At 41.0% G+C, this 14,473-nt stretch overlaps 2 protein-coding genes across 20 annotated transcripts in view; one reads left to right on the top strand and one right to left on the bottom strand.

The window, feature by feature from the left end:
• Clasp1 (cytoplasmic linker associated protein 1) overlaps nucleotides 1-14,473 on the bottom strand; it is a 264,734-nt gene that overhangs the window by 154,121 nt on the left and 96,140 nt on the right. The gene's annotated exons all lie outside the window — the stretch shown is intronic.
• On the top strand, nucleotides 5,396-5,728 carry LOC101576158 (putative 60S ribosomal protein L37a). The gene has a single exon (XM_004626342.2). It carries the CDS (start codon nucleotides 5,400-5,402, stop codon nucleotides 5,676-5,678), a length of 279 nt encoding a protein of 92 aa, XP_004626399.1. The 5' UTR covers nucleotides 5,396-5,399; the 3' UTR covers nucleotides 5,679-5,728.

Raw genomic sequence — 14,473 nt, 5'->3', positions numbered from 1 at the left:
GCCCCACGCGGGCGCTCGGTAAGCGCTCCGCACGCCGGCCCCGCCCTCCCCCGTCCAGGGCTGGGGTCGGGAGCCCGGGCCCCACGCGGGCGCTCCGTAAGCGCTCTGCACTCTCAACCCTGACAAGCTGTCTTTGTAGTACTAAATTTAAAGACGCTTCTGTAAAGGTGATATGGCTAGGTAATCGGTTCCAGCCCTCCTGCTGAAAACAAGTATGCTGAGCGTAGTCTAAAAGTATGAGAGAAGCACTGCCAGGGCAAGAAGCGCCAGAGCACTCAGTGCTAGCGCCGAGGGGAGTGAAGGAGTGGCGACGCGACACGCTCATGCACCAAATGCCTGCGATGACTACAATCATACGTGCCTTCACTATGTTCTGATAAAGCAATTCTAATTTTTTAAAAAATAGCAAAAGTTCAGATATCAGGTTGGCCTAAAACTTACAATTCACAGGCCTCAGCTCTGCTTCAGGATTACTTCTGATAACCTTGGGTCACCCAGAAAAACAAGTGAGCCCCAAGAGCCTTTCAGGCTGGTGGCCAGGTAAGCCCTCAACGTAGGCAGAAACCCTACCGCCTTTCTCTGTTTTTCTAGGGACCCATAAAAGCTCTGATCGCTGGTGTATGTCCCTAAAGCCCCAGATAAAAACAAAAGCCGCTTCTGTGTGGCAAGAACATCACTGCAGTCCGACTCTCAATTTATTTCTGTTAACAAGTTTTCAAAGGTAACATCCAAAACTCAGCCAGACAACCAAGCACACAGAGCAACAGGACCGAAAGCTAACAGAAACAGACACTTGAACTCTGGATGCGGAATTTAATATAATAATAATTCTTACCCTGTCTAAGAAGATAAATGCAGGAGTAAAATTTGGGACAGAAACATGACATAGTTCTATAAGGCGACATAGGTTTTCAAAAGTAACATAGATGTTATAAAGAATCAAGTAACAGACAAAATTAAGTGTTCAATTGATGAACTCTGTTTAAAAATGCAATGGATATGGATGAGAAAATTACACAAGACTGAACAGGAAGTTTAAACAGAAGATCCAGAATAAACCATACAGCCAAAAGACAGAAAACACAAAGCTCTTTCAAAAGAAAAAGGATAGAGAGAAAAGAACATAAGCCTAAATGGAGTCCAAAAGAAATTAGAGACAATAGGTAAAAAAAAGAAAGCAATAACTGGCACCTGTTAGCATAGCTATTTTTTTTTTCAAAGATTTATTTATTTATTTAGTGTGTGTGTGGCCAGCTCAGCCCACCAGGGGGCAGGGCTGGCTGGCATGTGGTGTTGGGGGATTGAACCGTGGTCTCTGTGTTTTGCTAAACTTAGCTTGTTCTAAGTAGGTGCCTTAGACCACTGAGCCATCTTACCAGCCCAGCATAGCTATTATAAAAACAAATATAAAATGTGCATTGGAACACACATAGAAATTGGCAGAAGTGTAAAGAGCACAGTCACTATGGAGAACGGGGCCGTGCTCCCCCAACCTAGCACAGCCATGCCGGCCTGAGGACATCTCGGAAGCACACCGCGACCATTAGCAGAGGGAGGGACACTGAGCACTTGGTACTTACAGTGGTGGACGGCTCTGATATAAAGACAAGCTCGAGGTGATTATAGGAAAAATGGATTAATCCTGAGATCATAATGTTAAAGTAATCAGACACACGTGCCTGAAAAGTTCTCTTATATGAAAAGACCATTATATAAATAAAGTGCAAAATAAAAGACAATGGGGGAAAAAAAGATTAAAATGTTACTGTAAGGATGGACAACACATCTAAAAGTGTACCTTGATTTAGTATAGCTGTCTTACGTATTTATGTTTTCTGGCCTGTTACTCTGGCTTTTAATCTGTATTTATGGTAACTAACAATTAGGACTTATAAAATAATGAAATGAGGGCTGGCCAGATAGCTCAGTGGACTAAAGTGCCTGCTTAGGCAGACTCAGGGACCATGATTTGATCCCTCGTGTGCCACGCTGGCCCTGTCCCTGGGGCACGCTGAGACAGCAATTGAGACTGGGCATGGTGGTGTGCACCTGGAATCCCAGCACTTGGGAGGCTGAAAACAGGAGGATCACTACAAGTCCTATCTGTGTAGTGAGACCCTGTACTAAATACATTAAGAAAGAAAGAAAAAAACAAAGAAAGAAGAATCTGATGCTGGCAAAAAAAAAAAAATTTAAGGAGAGGATGGAGGGGAAAGAAAGAAAAAGAACTGAGATGTGTTATGTACATGTGTCAATCCCCCAGAATGAATATAATCATTCTGTACTGCAAATATGTACTAATAAAAATATCCAAAAATATATTTATTTATTTATTTATTTATTTATTTATTTATTGGTACCAGGGATCAAACTCAGGATCTTGCACTTGCTAGGCAGCAAAATTTTTTTAAAATGAAATACAAATTTAAAAAATAACAACACAGAAAATAGGGATCATATATAGTTCAGTAGCCGTTAAGAAAATTAACTCTGTAAAATTAATTCTCTAAAAGAGACCGCTTGGGCCAGCAAGATAGCTCAGTGGACTAAGGCACCTGCTCAGGCAAGCTTAGGCAAACACTGGGACTGTAGTTTGATTCCTGGCACCACATGCCATGCCAGCCCTGCCCCCAGGGGGCGCTGAGCAAGCCACAGTCTGGGCGTAGTACCTCAGCCTTGTAATCCCAGCGCTGGGGAGGCTGAAAGCAGGTGGATCACCACTGAGTCCCACCTGCGTAGTGAGACCCTGTAACAACCAAATACATTAAAAAATAAAAGAAATGGCTTCCCTGGCTTTATGGACGAATTCTACAAAACACTTAAGAGATTATGCTAGTGTTATATAAAATCTACCAGAAAACAGGGAAACACAAGCTAATTTGCACTCCAAGGTCAAAACATGACAAAATGTTGTAAGAAATGAAAATTATTGATCAATTTTGCTTATAAACAGATAAAAATTCTAAGCAAAATTACCAAATATAGCAACTGCATGGAAAATGGATAACACATCAGAATCAAGCTGAGCTTATTCCAAGAATAGAGTGGCTTCACATTAATAAATTATTCCATCTAAGCTGCCATTATAACAATTATTCTCTTTTATTATGTTAATCATCTCCATAGATGCAAAAACATCTAGGAAACTGAACATCCACTGCATTCATGATAAAAATTTCTTAGCAGATAATAAATTTAGGGGCCAGGGAGATGGCTCAGTAGAATAAGTGCTTCCTTGACAAGCCCAAGGGCCTGAGTTCAATCCCCGATTCTGCCAAAAAAAGAAATTGAAAAACTTCTACCTTAATCAACAATATTTTTTAACCTACATTAACCATCATACTTAATAATGAAATTCTAAAAGCTTTCTCTTTGACATGAGGAAAATGACAAATAGATCAACTCTATGGTTTTCTTCAGCTAGCTGATGCTTTATGGAAAGAAAAAATAAATTTTTAAAAATCTAGAAGATGAAGTCTTACTGTATCGCTCAGCTGGACTAAAATTTGTGATCCCCCTGCCTCAGCTTCCCAGTAGCTAGGGTTACAGGTATGCTCCATGGTGCCAGCTTTCCATTTGTAATTGTATAAAAATAGTACACTTAGGAATAAATCTAGCCAAAAAAAAAAAAAAAACTCTATTCTAAAAAATTATGAAACAAAAAAATTAAAGGTGGTAAAAATAAACTTCTATTCAAAATCCAAAACTATCTCTGTGTACACACACACACACACACACACACACACTTTTTAGAGGACCTCAAATATTTATTCCAAAATGTGTATAAAAATGCAAAATAGGCCCCACTCAATGTCACAATTTACTGATTCCTCCAAAAACAAAACAAAAAGGGGGGTGGGGCAGAGAGATAGCTCCACAGCATAAGTCTCTGCCTGGCAAGGGCAAGGTCCTAAATTTGTTCCCCAGTATCCAGGAAGAAGGAAGGAGAAGAAAGGAAAAGAAAGAGGAAGAGAGGAAGAGAGGAAGAGAGGAAGGAAGGAAGGAAGGAAGGAAGGAAGGAAGGAAGGAAGGAAGGAAGGAAGGAAAAAAGAAAAGAGAGGGAAAGAGAGGAAGGGAGGGGAGGGGAGGGAAGAAGGAATGAAGAGAAGGAAGAGAAGGAGACGGAAAGAAAGAATCCATTGGGCCCAGCTGTTTCCCTTCTGAGTATCTTCTGGAAAGGAAGACATCATACGGCAGTAATACGGGCACTACCCATTGTTTAGAGGAGCACAATTTATAATAGCTAATTCTTGGAAGGAGCCTGGATGTCCATCAACAGATGGAATGGATTGAAAAATGGTATTTACACACAATAAATTACTATTGTTATAAAGATAAACTTAAGTCACTCATTAATAAAAGTGAGATGATCAAACATACAAGCTTAATTACCACGTGGTATCTCTCATATAAAAAACTTTAGAGTGAGACGACCCGGGGGCCTGCGGATCCTGAAGCGACCTGGAGCTCAGGCCCAACGTGTGAGTGAGACCATCTGGGGCCACCAGATCCTCAACAGACCCAGAGCCAGGCCCGGTTTGTGAGTGAGACAACCCGGGCCCGGGGATTCTGAGTAGATCAGGAGCGCAGGCCTGGTGTGTGAGTGAGAGTACCCGGGCCGCAGGATCCTGAATAAACCCAGAGTGCGGGCCTGGCATGGAACCCTGCAGCAGAATTCCCTGCAAAGAGGCTAGAGGCAAGACCCACCCAACTGATTCAGGAGCAGAACAGCTTGCCAGAGAGACACAACGGGTTCAACTCCAACGGCTGCAGCAGGAAGAAGTGGAGCACAGCAGCCAGACCCCAGCCAGATCCAAGCAACACCCACCTGGAGGAATCTGAACTTCGTAGGTCCAGACCTGGTGCTAAGGTAATAACTCTATCTCAGCTCTACACCAAAGGTCAGAAGACAGTTGTATACAAAATGACAAGGGAAGGAACAAAATGCAGTCTCAGGCCCCGAGTCCACCCAGTACAACTGCAGAAGACACTAGCACTGAGGAAACTGGAAATCACACACCAGATATCTTGGAAATAATAGCATTGGTAGTAAAGAAACAACTGCAGAAAGGTATACAAGAAATCAGATCAGAAATAATTTCAGAACGAAAAAATGTAGTGACAACTGTAATCAAAGAAGTACTAAGTGCTTCTAAAGAATACACCGATAAAAAAATAGAGCAGAATATAAAAATGATACAACCCCTGAATAAGCAATTTAGGAAAGAAACAGAATGTATGAAACAGGTTCAAAGTGATATACAGGAAATTAAATCCTCAATCACAAGCTGGCAAAACCATTTGAGTGAAAGTGAAAATAGACTTTCTGACCTTAAAGACACCATTGCAGCTAGTGAAAAAGTAAGAAGCTCTCTGGTTTTGGGCCTCCTCGCACCGACATGGCTAAACGCACCAAGAAGGTCGGCATTGTCGGTAAATATGGGACTCGCTATGGTGCCTCCCTCCGGAAAATGGTGAAGAAGATTGAAATCAGCCAGCACGCCAAGTACCCCTGCTCCTTCTGTGGCAAGACCAAGATGAAGAGGCGGGCCGTGGGGATCTGGCACCGTGGCTCCTGCATGAAGACCGTGGCTGGTGGCGCCTGGACCTACAATACCACTTCGGCGGTCACAGTGAAGTCAGCCATCAGAAGACTGAAGGAAGTGAAAGACCAGTAGAAGCTCTTACAATTTGAGACATCTCTAGCCTATAATAAATGGGTTAATTTATGTAAAAAAAAAAAAAAAAAAAAAAAAAAAAAAAAAAAAAAAAAAACATCTCTTAAAAACAACCAGAATGCAGGAAAAAATAATTCAATACCTGCAAGACGATGCCAAGATGAACAATGTGAGACTAATAGGCATCAATGAGAAAGAAGGAGTCAATACAAATGGCATAAAAGAATATGGGCAGGGCTGGTGAGATGGCTCAGTGGTCTAAAGCACCTACTTAGAACAAGCTAAGCTAAGCAAAACACAGGGGCCGCGGTTCAATCCCCCAGCACCACATGCCAGCCAGCTCCGCCCCCTGGTGGGCTGAGCTGGCCACACACACACACACACACACAAAATAAATCAATAAATAAATATTTAAAAAAAAAAAAGAATATGGGCAGAAGTAATAGCAGAAAACTTCCCAAATGTGGGGCAACAATCTGACACTCAGGTAACTGAAGCATATACAACTCTAAATAACATCAACCCAATTAAAACCATACTCAGACATATAATAATCAAGATCCCAGAAATTCAGCACAGGAACAGTATACTAAAAGTCGCTAAAGAAAAGAAACATCACATTTAAAGGAAAACCCATCAGAATAAGAGGAGATTTCTCTTCACAAACCATCAAGTCAAGAAGAGCATGGAGCAAAGTACTTCAAGTCTTGCAAAAAAACAAATTCCAACCCAGACTGATATACCCTGCAAAACTCTCTTTCAAGTACAATGGAGAAGTGAAATACTTCCATGACAAAGAACAACTAAAGAATTTCATGATGACAAAGCCAAGCCTACACAGACTACTAAATGATGTTCTAGAGAGGGAGCAAATTGATCACAGCCCCATGAATGAGAATGGAAAGAAACCATCAAATAGGGCAAACAATTAAATACAGGAGAATAAGAGGTATACAATAGTAGTCTTTCAGTTATTCTTTTGTTTTCAGCAGCAAGATATTTCCATCAGCACACTCTACAAATGAACTTCTCTTCCACCCTATGGGTCATGATTCCATTTGAATCTACAGGGTGGATTTTAAAGAAATAGCTGTAGCTCAGTCCCACAGGTGACGCCTAGCCACCAGTAACTTTCATGGTCATTATGCATATCCACAACACACTAGAACTTTGTGCGATGTCATATCCTCAAACTGTTAGAAGTGCTGGTCATTTGTTTGCCATTCTAGTATTTATCTTACGTTTTACTCTTAGTACTTCTTTGCTATCATGAAAACTTTTTCTTAGTTCAATTATTTTGAAACATTTAATTTTTAATTAATTAGAATTTAATTTTATTAATATTGCTCAATCTTAATTTTTGCTCTAAGATTTATACTATATCTTTGACTTACAATTTATTTAAGACATCGTATAGTATCTTCTCCTAGTATTAGAAAGTTTAAAAGTACATTTCCATTTTCTGTTTACTTTATATTACTTCCTCCCTGTCTTTTATACACACACACACACACACACACACACACACACACCATATATATATGAAAAAAATACGTGTATAACCCAACGTAAGATTGGTACTGTTTCATAGAAATCTTCAATGACCTTTAAGTAAGGGTTCATCTAATATATATTATATAGTCCTGCATAACTATCATATTGAGAGCTCTTTATTGTTCATCCAGGAGCATACTGCAACTTCTCTTGCCTTTTGAATTATGCTCTTTGGTATTTCTTATATGGTACTTCTGGAGGTATTAAAATATTTCAAGTTTGTGTAACTAGAAAATCTTACTTTTAGTTTTCAAAGGTATGTTTGCTAAGTATAAAATTCAAAGAGGACAGATCTTTTCTTTTCTTTCAGTCCTTTAATTCGTCTAGTTTCTTACACACTTGGTCTTCTTTTTATTTCTAATGTGGAATAAGGTTCTATTTAATTTTGTTCTTCCATAGCTAATATTTTTTATGTATATGCTTTAATGATTTTTTCTTTACAATAAGTTTTAGACAATTTTATTTTTGTGTATCTTGGTATGATCGTATTTTAGTTTCTTGTGCAAAAGGTTCATTTTTCTTGGAAATATGGTATTATAAGTTGAACTAAATTCAGAAATTTTAAATCTTTAAATATTTATTGAGGGCCGGGGAGATGGCTCAGTGGAATAAGCACTTCCCTAGCAAGTGCAAGGGTCTGAGTTCAATCTCCGGTTCCACCAAAAATAAATAAATAGATAGATAGATAGATAGATATTTATTTATTGCCTACTCCTTTCTACTTTGAGAATTCTAGTTATATGAATATAAGTTTCTTGGTTTTGAAAAGATAAATATATAAATAAAAAAAAAGTGCTCTTGGGGCTGGGGAGATAGCTCAGCAGTCTAAGCTCCTGCCTGGCAAGTGCAAGGACCCAGGCTCAATCCCGGGTACCGCATGCCATGCCGGCCCCGAAATTGGGCATGGTGGTGCACAGCTATAATCCCAGCACTGGAGAGACTGAGGCAGGAGGATCACTATGAGTCTGAGTTGCATAACAAGACCCGGTACCAAATAAATAGACAAATAAGATTAAAATAAATACATAAAATAAGTGCTCTTGGATCAATAAGTATCTACATGAAATAATGAGAAATTGACTCCTATTTCACAGCACACACACCAGTAAGTGAATTCCTGACGTGAGATCTAAGTAAAGAAAACAAAATAATAAAGCTTTCAGAAAATCATAGAGGCAAATAGCTCATGATCCCAGAGAAAGAGAAAATAATAAGGTATGATAAATAAAAACATAAAGGCAGAGAATGATGAAGTGGAGTAAGCGAAAATAAATTTTGGTGCATCAAAAATGCTTCTAAGAGGGCCAGGAAGATAGTTGAGAGGCCAGCTGGCAAAACAGCTCAGCGATCTAAAGCGCGTGCTTAGGCAAGCTTAGGCGCAGGGGAGGGAGGTTCAACCCCAGACACCACATGCCGCACCAGCCCTGCTCCCGAGGGGCCGAGCTGGCCAAAGGCGGGGGACTACTATAAGAATGTGCAAAGGCGAGCCACACTGGAAAATGATAGTTTTGAAAGAATAAAAGCAACAACAGGTTTGATTTTGGAATATATAAAGATCTACAAATCCATTAGCAGGCAAGCAGTAGAAAAACAGGTCAAAATAAGGGAACAAACACTCCACAGAAGACACCGACGGTCCAAAATCTATGAAAGCACCGTCAGTGTCATCAGCGATAAGCAAAGCATAAGGTAAAATTGTAATCGGACTCAATGCACACTCACCAGAATGGCTAAGATAAAAAGGACCAATTAGATGGATCGCTAACAAGAATGCGGTGCTAAGAAAACCAGATAATCAACACTTTCCGAAACAGCTTGGTTTTTATCTAAGAAGTTTGAAGCTATACATGTGCAGCAGCTCTGCTACTAGAAATGCACCCAAGAAAAGCACCCACACAGGTCCAGGAGGCGGCTGCACAAGAACGGGCAGAGCAGTGCCACTCACAAGAGCCAAGCTCGAAATCCACACGCCTACCCAGTACAGGAGGCGCAAACTGTAGTATTCACACTAAGGGATGACTTAAACCAGACATAAATACATAAATGCTACACTTCCTGACACAAATTTCATAAAGAACGAAGAGGCCAGACAATATACACATCATATGAAGTTCAAAACCAAGCAAAGAGAAGCGATAAACTCAAGGTGCATATTGAAATGTGAAGCTAAAAAGAAGAGCAAGAGCAGGACTTCCACAGTTCAGGAAAGCAGCGGCTCCTGGGAAGTACAGCCATGTCCCAAGCAATGTCCTTTCTTGTCCCAAACAGCAATTAAACAGCTGTGTGCTTTATGATAGCTCATTAAGCAGTGCTTTTGTGCTTCATGCATATCCTACATAGCTTTTACAATTCTCCCCCCATAATTTTATAGAGAAACAAATAGCAATGAGACAGTTTCAAACCAAATTGGCAGGACAGTTTCAATAATTAAACATTGCATACATTCTTCCTAATAGTTAACTGCTGTACAAGATGCGGACATAATATCCTATTTACAAACACTGTTAGAACAAATCCCTCTATTCATGAAGAGAATGTAACTATATATCTATCCTAACCATTTTTAATACACAGATACATTCATCTGTATCCCCTTTTTTTGTTTAGTTCCGTTATTTGAATATTATAGGTGTGTTAACTCAGCAAAATATTCTAAAAGTCCAGTAGTCCATGTTTTTTCTTCCAATTCACTGAAGGCAGGAGACAGGAAAAGGAATGTTGTGGGACTGTCCTGTTTCAAGGTTGTATATGGTTAGATTTTTGGACTTACGTGTAAACATAATTATATAATTCTTTATGCCTATTTTTAAAATATATTCTAATTTTTAAATGTCTTTTCATCATATTCTGTAGGGACTCAAAGTTCAACATATCAATACTCGATGAAAAATACCTGTTTCATGTCATGCCTAAGATGTTTGATATTTAGACAGATAGTGAGGTTAAGCTTAACAGCCTAGGTTGTAGGGTAATAACAATAAGCTTCTCTTCTGGAGGGTTAACAACCTACGTTTGCAGACCAAAATTAGAGAAAAAGGAGGGCCACAAGGAAAGCCAACATTTTGGCCCTGGCCTTCCAAGGTCAATTAAGACTCAGGACATAGGAGAACTTGTACTGTAATGTCATGTAACTCAGTAGTGTCCCAAATTTTCTGATCAAGGAGATTATGGGGCCAAAGAGGAAAGTGATCGATGATGTAGAGTGTGCCTAAGGAGAGTCACATGGAGAGAAAACATTCTCTCAGGCTTTCCCAGAGAGCACATTGGCCAAGCAATGGCCGTGACTCATCCACATGGCTGACACTGACAAAGGTTCTACAATCTGAGGTACAGGATCTCAGGATAAATCCTGAGGGGATTTCACTGACCTTATCTGACCCAAAAGTTACAACTCTTGTTGTATAGGTCCTGCTTTATCTTGGTCTTAACCATCCAGCAGAAAAGTATAAAAACGAAGTATAAGAAGTAAAGCCATAAAAAAAGAAGAAGAAGAAGAAGAAGAAGAAGAAGAAGAAGAAGAAGAAGAAGAAGTAGTAGTAGTAGTAGTAGTAGTAGTAGTAGTAGTAGTAGTAGTAAAGCCATGCTGTTATGCTGAGCTGTAGGGGACTCAGGTCAACAATTTCTGACATTGCTTTTACAATTTTTAAATGTTAAGTTGTTTCCTGATAACATGTTTAAGTGGGAAAAGGAAAACAATAAAGCTTTTAGAAAATAATACATTAAAAACAGCTTCAGGATCCCATGAAAAGCGAACACGTCAGGATGTGATGAAGGTGAACACTGAAGGAAGCGTGACTACGTAGGCTACGTGAAAATGAGTTGGGCGCATCAAGCCCAGACTTAGAGTATGAGAAGAAGGCAAACGTATAAGTGCATGCCTGAATCCCTAACTATGCAAGGCTGAGGCAGCAGTACTGTGTGAGCCCAAGCCCAGCCTAAGCAACTGAGTGACTTAGCGAATCCTGTCTCAAAAGAAATAAAAATGAGACAAGAGATGGAGTTCAGTGCGGGACACAAGAGGCCATGAACCTAAACAAAAGAAGTATTTGCATGAAGCAGAAGGGGTTCTGTTCACTCAACCTGGAGGTTGGCGTAGAGCCAACCCTGCCTTCCGAATACACCAGTGATATGCCCCCAGGTCTCTCCAGAGCAAGAGTGCTATTTGCCAATCAAAGAAATAAATCTTTTTCTCCAAAAACTATCTATCAGAGACAAAACTGAGACCACTTCCTAACCTTCAGGATACTGGATTGGTTGGGACAGGAATACTTTCACTCTTTTTGTATCTTTTTTTTTTCTAGGACAGGGTGTACAGGGTCTCACTGCGTAGATCCAACTCATAGTGACCCTCATGTTTACAGCCTCCCAAGTGCTGGGATTACTGGCCTGCGCCACCATGCCCAGTCTCAACTGATGTCTCAGTGCACCCCAGGGACAGGGCCAGCACAGTAGGCCAGGGGATCAAACTCCCAGCCCCTGCATCTGCCTAAGCAGGTGCTTTAATCCACTGAGCTATTTGGCCAGTCCCATTTTATACCATTTGATGTTTGTTAGCACTGTGAATAAACCGAGTAATCTCACCATTACTGTGAGATGCAGAATATATTATCCTTATTTTGCAAATGAAGAAAATAGACCAAAACATCAAGAGACAACTTGAAGGTCGCAAAGTTAAGATGGAGACCAAATGGCAAACAGACCTGCACCTCCAGGTTAGGATCATTTTTGGTACAACCAATCTCAATATACACAAACCCTATGTTCTTAGTGTCCCCCCACCTTTCCAACTAGAGGAAGACCTTGAGCAAGACACAATCCTTCTTGGCTAATGACAGATTACCACTAAAGACACCTCAGCCCTTAACTTTCTCAGGACAACCACAAGCGCAATGGCGTCTAGGGGAAGGCTCCAGCTCCAGCACCTATTGGCCAGCTGCTCGGTCCCCAGGCTTCGAATGCTCCACTGAAGTATACATTTACCTTAACAAGAACATGAGAAAGTTGGGAAAGTTTTAACAAAAGTACCTGACACTTTGTAGGAACTCACTAAGCACCTATTCCTTCTTTAGGAAAAGCAATACTTTCCTAAAGAATGACCTGTTTTCTGAATGACAGGGTCTTGCTGCGTATTTAAGCTGGTCTTGAACTCACTATGTAAGCCAAGCTAGCCCCAAACACCTGGTTACTCACCTTCCTGAGTGTTGAGATTATAGGCATGCACCACACTCCCCCAAAGAATGACTTAAATAAATCAGTGAAGCAAGGAGGAAACAAAGTAGACATAAAACCTAAGAAAGAAGTAATATTGCCAAAAACCCTACCCCCCAATGATAACCCTGTTAATACTTTGGCAACTATCTACAAGACACCTAGGCTAACACACAAACACGCATTGTTTCACTCAATATGCTATGTAAATCTTCCCAAGTCAACAAATACAGATTTACATCCCTATTTTCAGTGGCTATATAACAACCTAACGATTCTGGAGTCATAACTGCTCAACCAGTACGGTCAATCCTTCTAGACAGACCCCTATGTTTAGAATTTTTCATTCTTTAACATGATATCATGAATGAGTATAGACTTCCACACATGTTGTCAACCCCTTAGGGCACTAGTGGCAAACCAGGCTGTTTGTATCCCTGAAAGCTCTAAAGATCTGCCATCTCTTCCCCAGGACAAATGCTGAGAAAGACAGCTGCTGAATCAAAATGAAAACACCCTTATATTCTATTAGCACGGATATCCACATACTACATTAGGTGCCCTTTCAAAATCAGGGCTACATGCTGATTACTACATATTTTTCAGTTATTTTAACACACTAAATTTTAACCTTATTAACTAAGGAGGCATCAATTAATTAAAATCTATATTGTATTCACTTTCCATGCCAGTAAGGATAAGACACAACACAAATACAGCGGTGTGGGGAAGAAGTTAGAGACACACACGTGTGGGCGGAAGTCAGTTACTCGACCTTCCAGTCCTTCTAAGCAACCAACTGGGGAATCTCTGGACATTCCCCTCAATAATCCTGCCACCTAACCCGTTAGGCTAATGAAACCCACTGCTGCCCATCCATAAAGATGTAACCATTCAAAAGAGACTTAAGATCACCACACCAGCCAGCCAGGAGGCAGCAACAGGCCAAGTGAGGCTGGGAGACAGGACTTAAATACGGCATTCCAGCAATCACAGAACTGTTCTATGTATTTTTTGTGCAATGCAGTAGCTGCTGGTCAAGCACTCTTACAGAGCAAATGAAATGTACTTGGTCGTGAATGGCAAACAGAGCTGCTCATTTTATCTAATGTTACTTAATTTAAGTTCAATAGTCATATGAGGCTCAGGGCTGCTGTGCTAGACAGCTGACTGCAAGCTCACGCAGGTAGAAATGAGGCTGGGTATGATGCATGGGACAGGGGAGGAGGAAAGCTAGACACTTCCCACAGTTCTGGTTACTTGGCACCTACAGGAAAGAAATGCAAGCCAGTACGGCCAGAGCTCCAGATTTTAAAACACTGGCAAACTACTCAGAGAAGCTTACAGTACTCAGAAGCCCACACCACATTTGTGGGTCAAATCCTACCAGCAATTTGCAAACTCTCCCTGCAGATGCAGCACATATGGGGCCCTAAGCCCCCTGTATGGACTTCCCAAATTCTCCCCAATATGGGTCCAAGCTGACCTGCCGGCTCCTCTCTCCTAGCAGCTGCCAGACAGTGAGCCAAGTTCACAGCACTTGCCCTACACGGATCACCTGTGAGCCTCCCCTTGCCCTCCTCCAAGGCCTGAGGCCCAACCCTTCTAACATAGTCTACAATCCTCTCCAGCCTTCCAACTTCTCCACCTCTCTCAGTCTAGCATACCTCACTGGGCCTGTACTTTTCTCTAGCTCCTCCACAGGCAGGCTCTGTCTTAAATAGTTACTGAAAGAGCTGTGTTAGTAAATAAGAAAAGAAACTGATCCTAGATGCAAAGTGGTTGGCCTAAAACAGGCATGGAAGCAACTACCAAGGTGATGGCGAAAAAGTTTATCTGGGAGACAGCATGTCTCCAAAGAAAACCTAATGCCTGGCTCAATGGCATGTGCCTCTGGTCACAACTGCTCCAGAGGCTGAGGCAGAAAAATCTCTTGAGCCCAGGAGTTTTGAGGCCAGCCTAAGCAACATAGTAAGATCTGGACATGACAATAAACAGACCACAAAGACTTCCAAGCAGGGCTGCTTCCTCTA

The sequence above is a fragment of the Octodon degus genome, unplaced genomic scaffold (genome assembly GCF_000260255.1).
Source record: "Octodon degus isolate 3935 unplaced genomic scaffold, OctDeg1.0 scaffold00014, whole genome shotgun sequence".
NCBI lineage: Eukaryota > Metazoa > Chordata > Mammalia > Rodentia > Octodontidae > Octodon > Octodon degus.
This window is presented reverse-complemented; position numbering and strand designations above follow the sequence as displayed.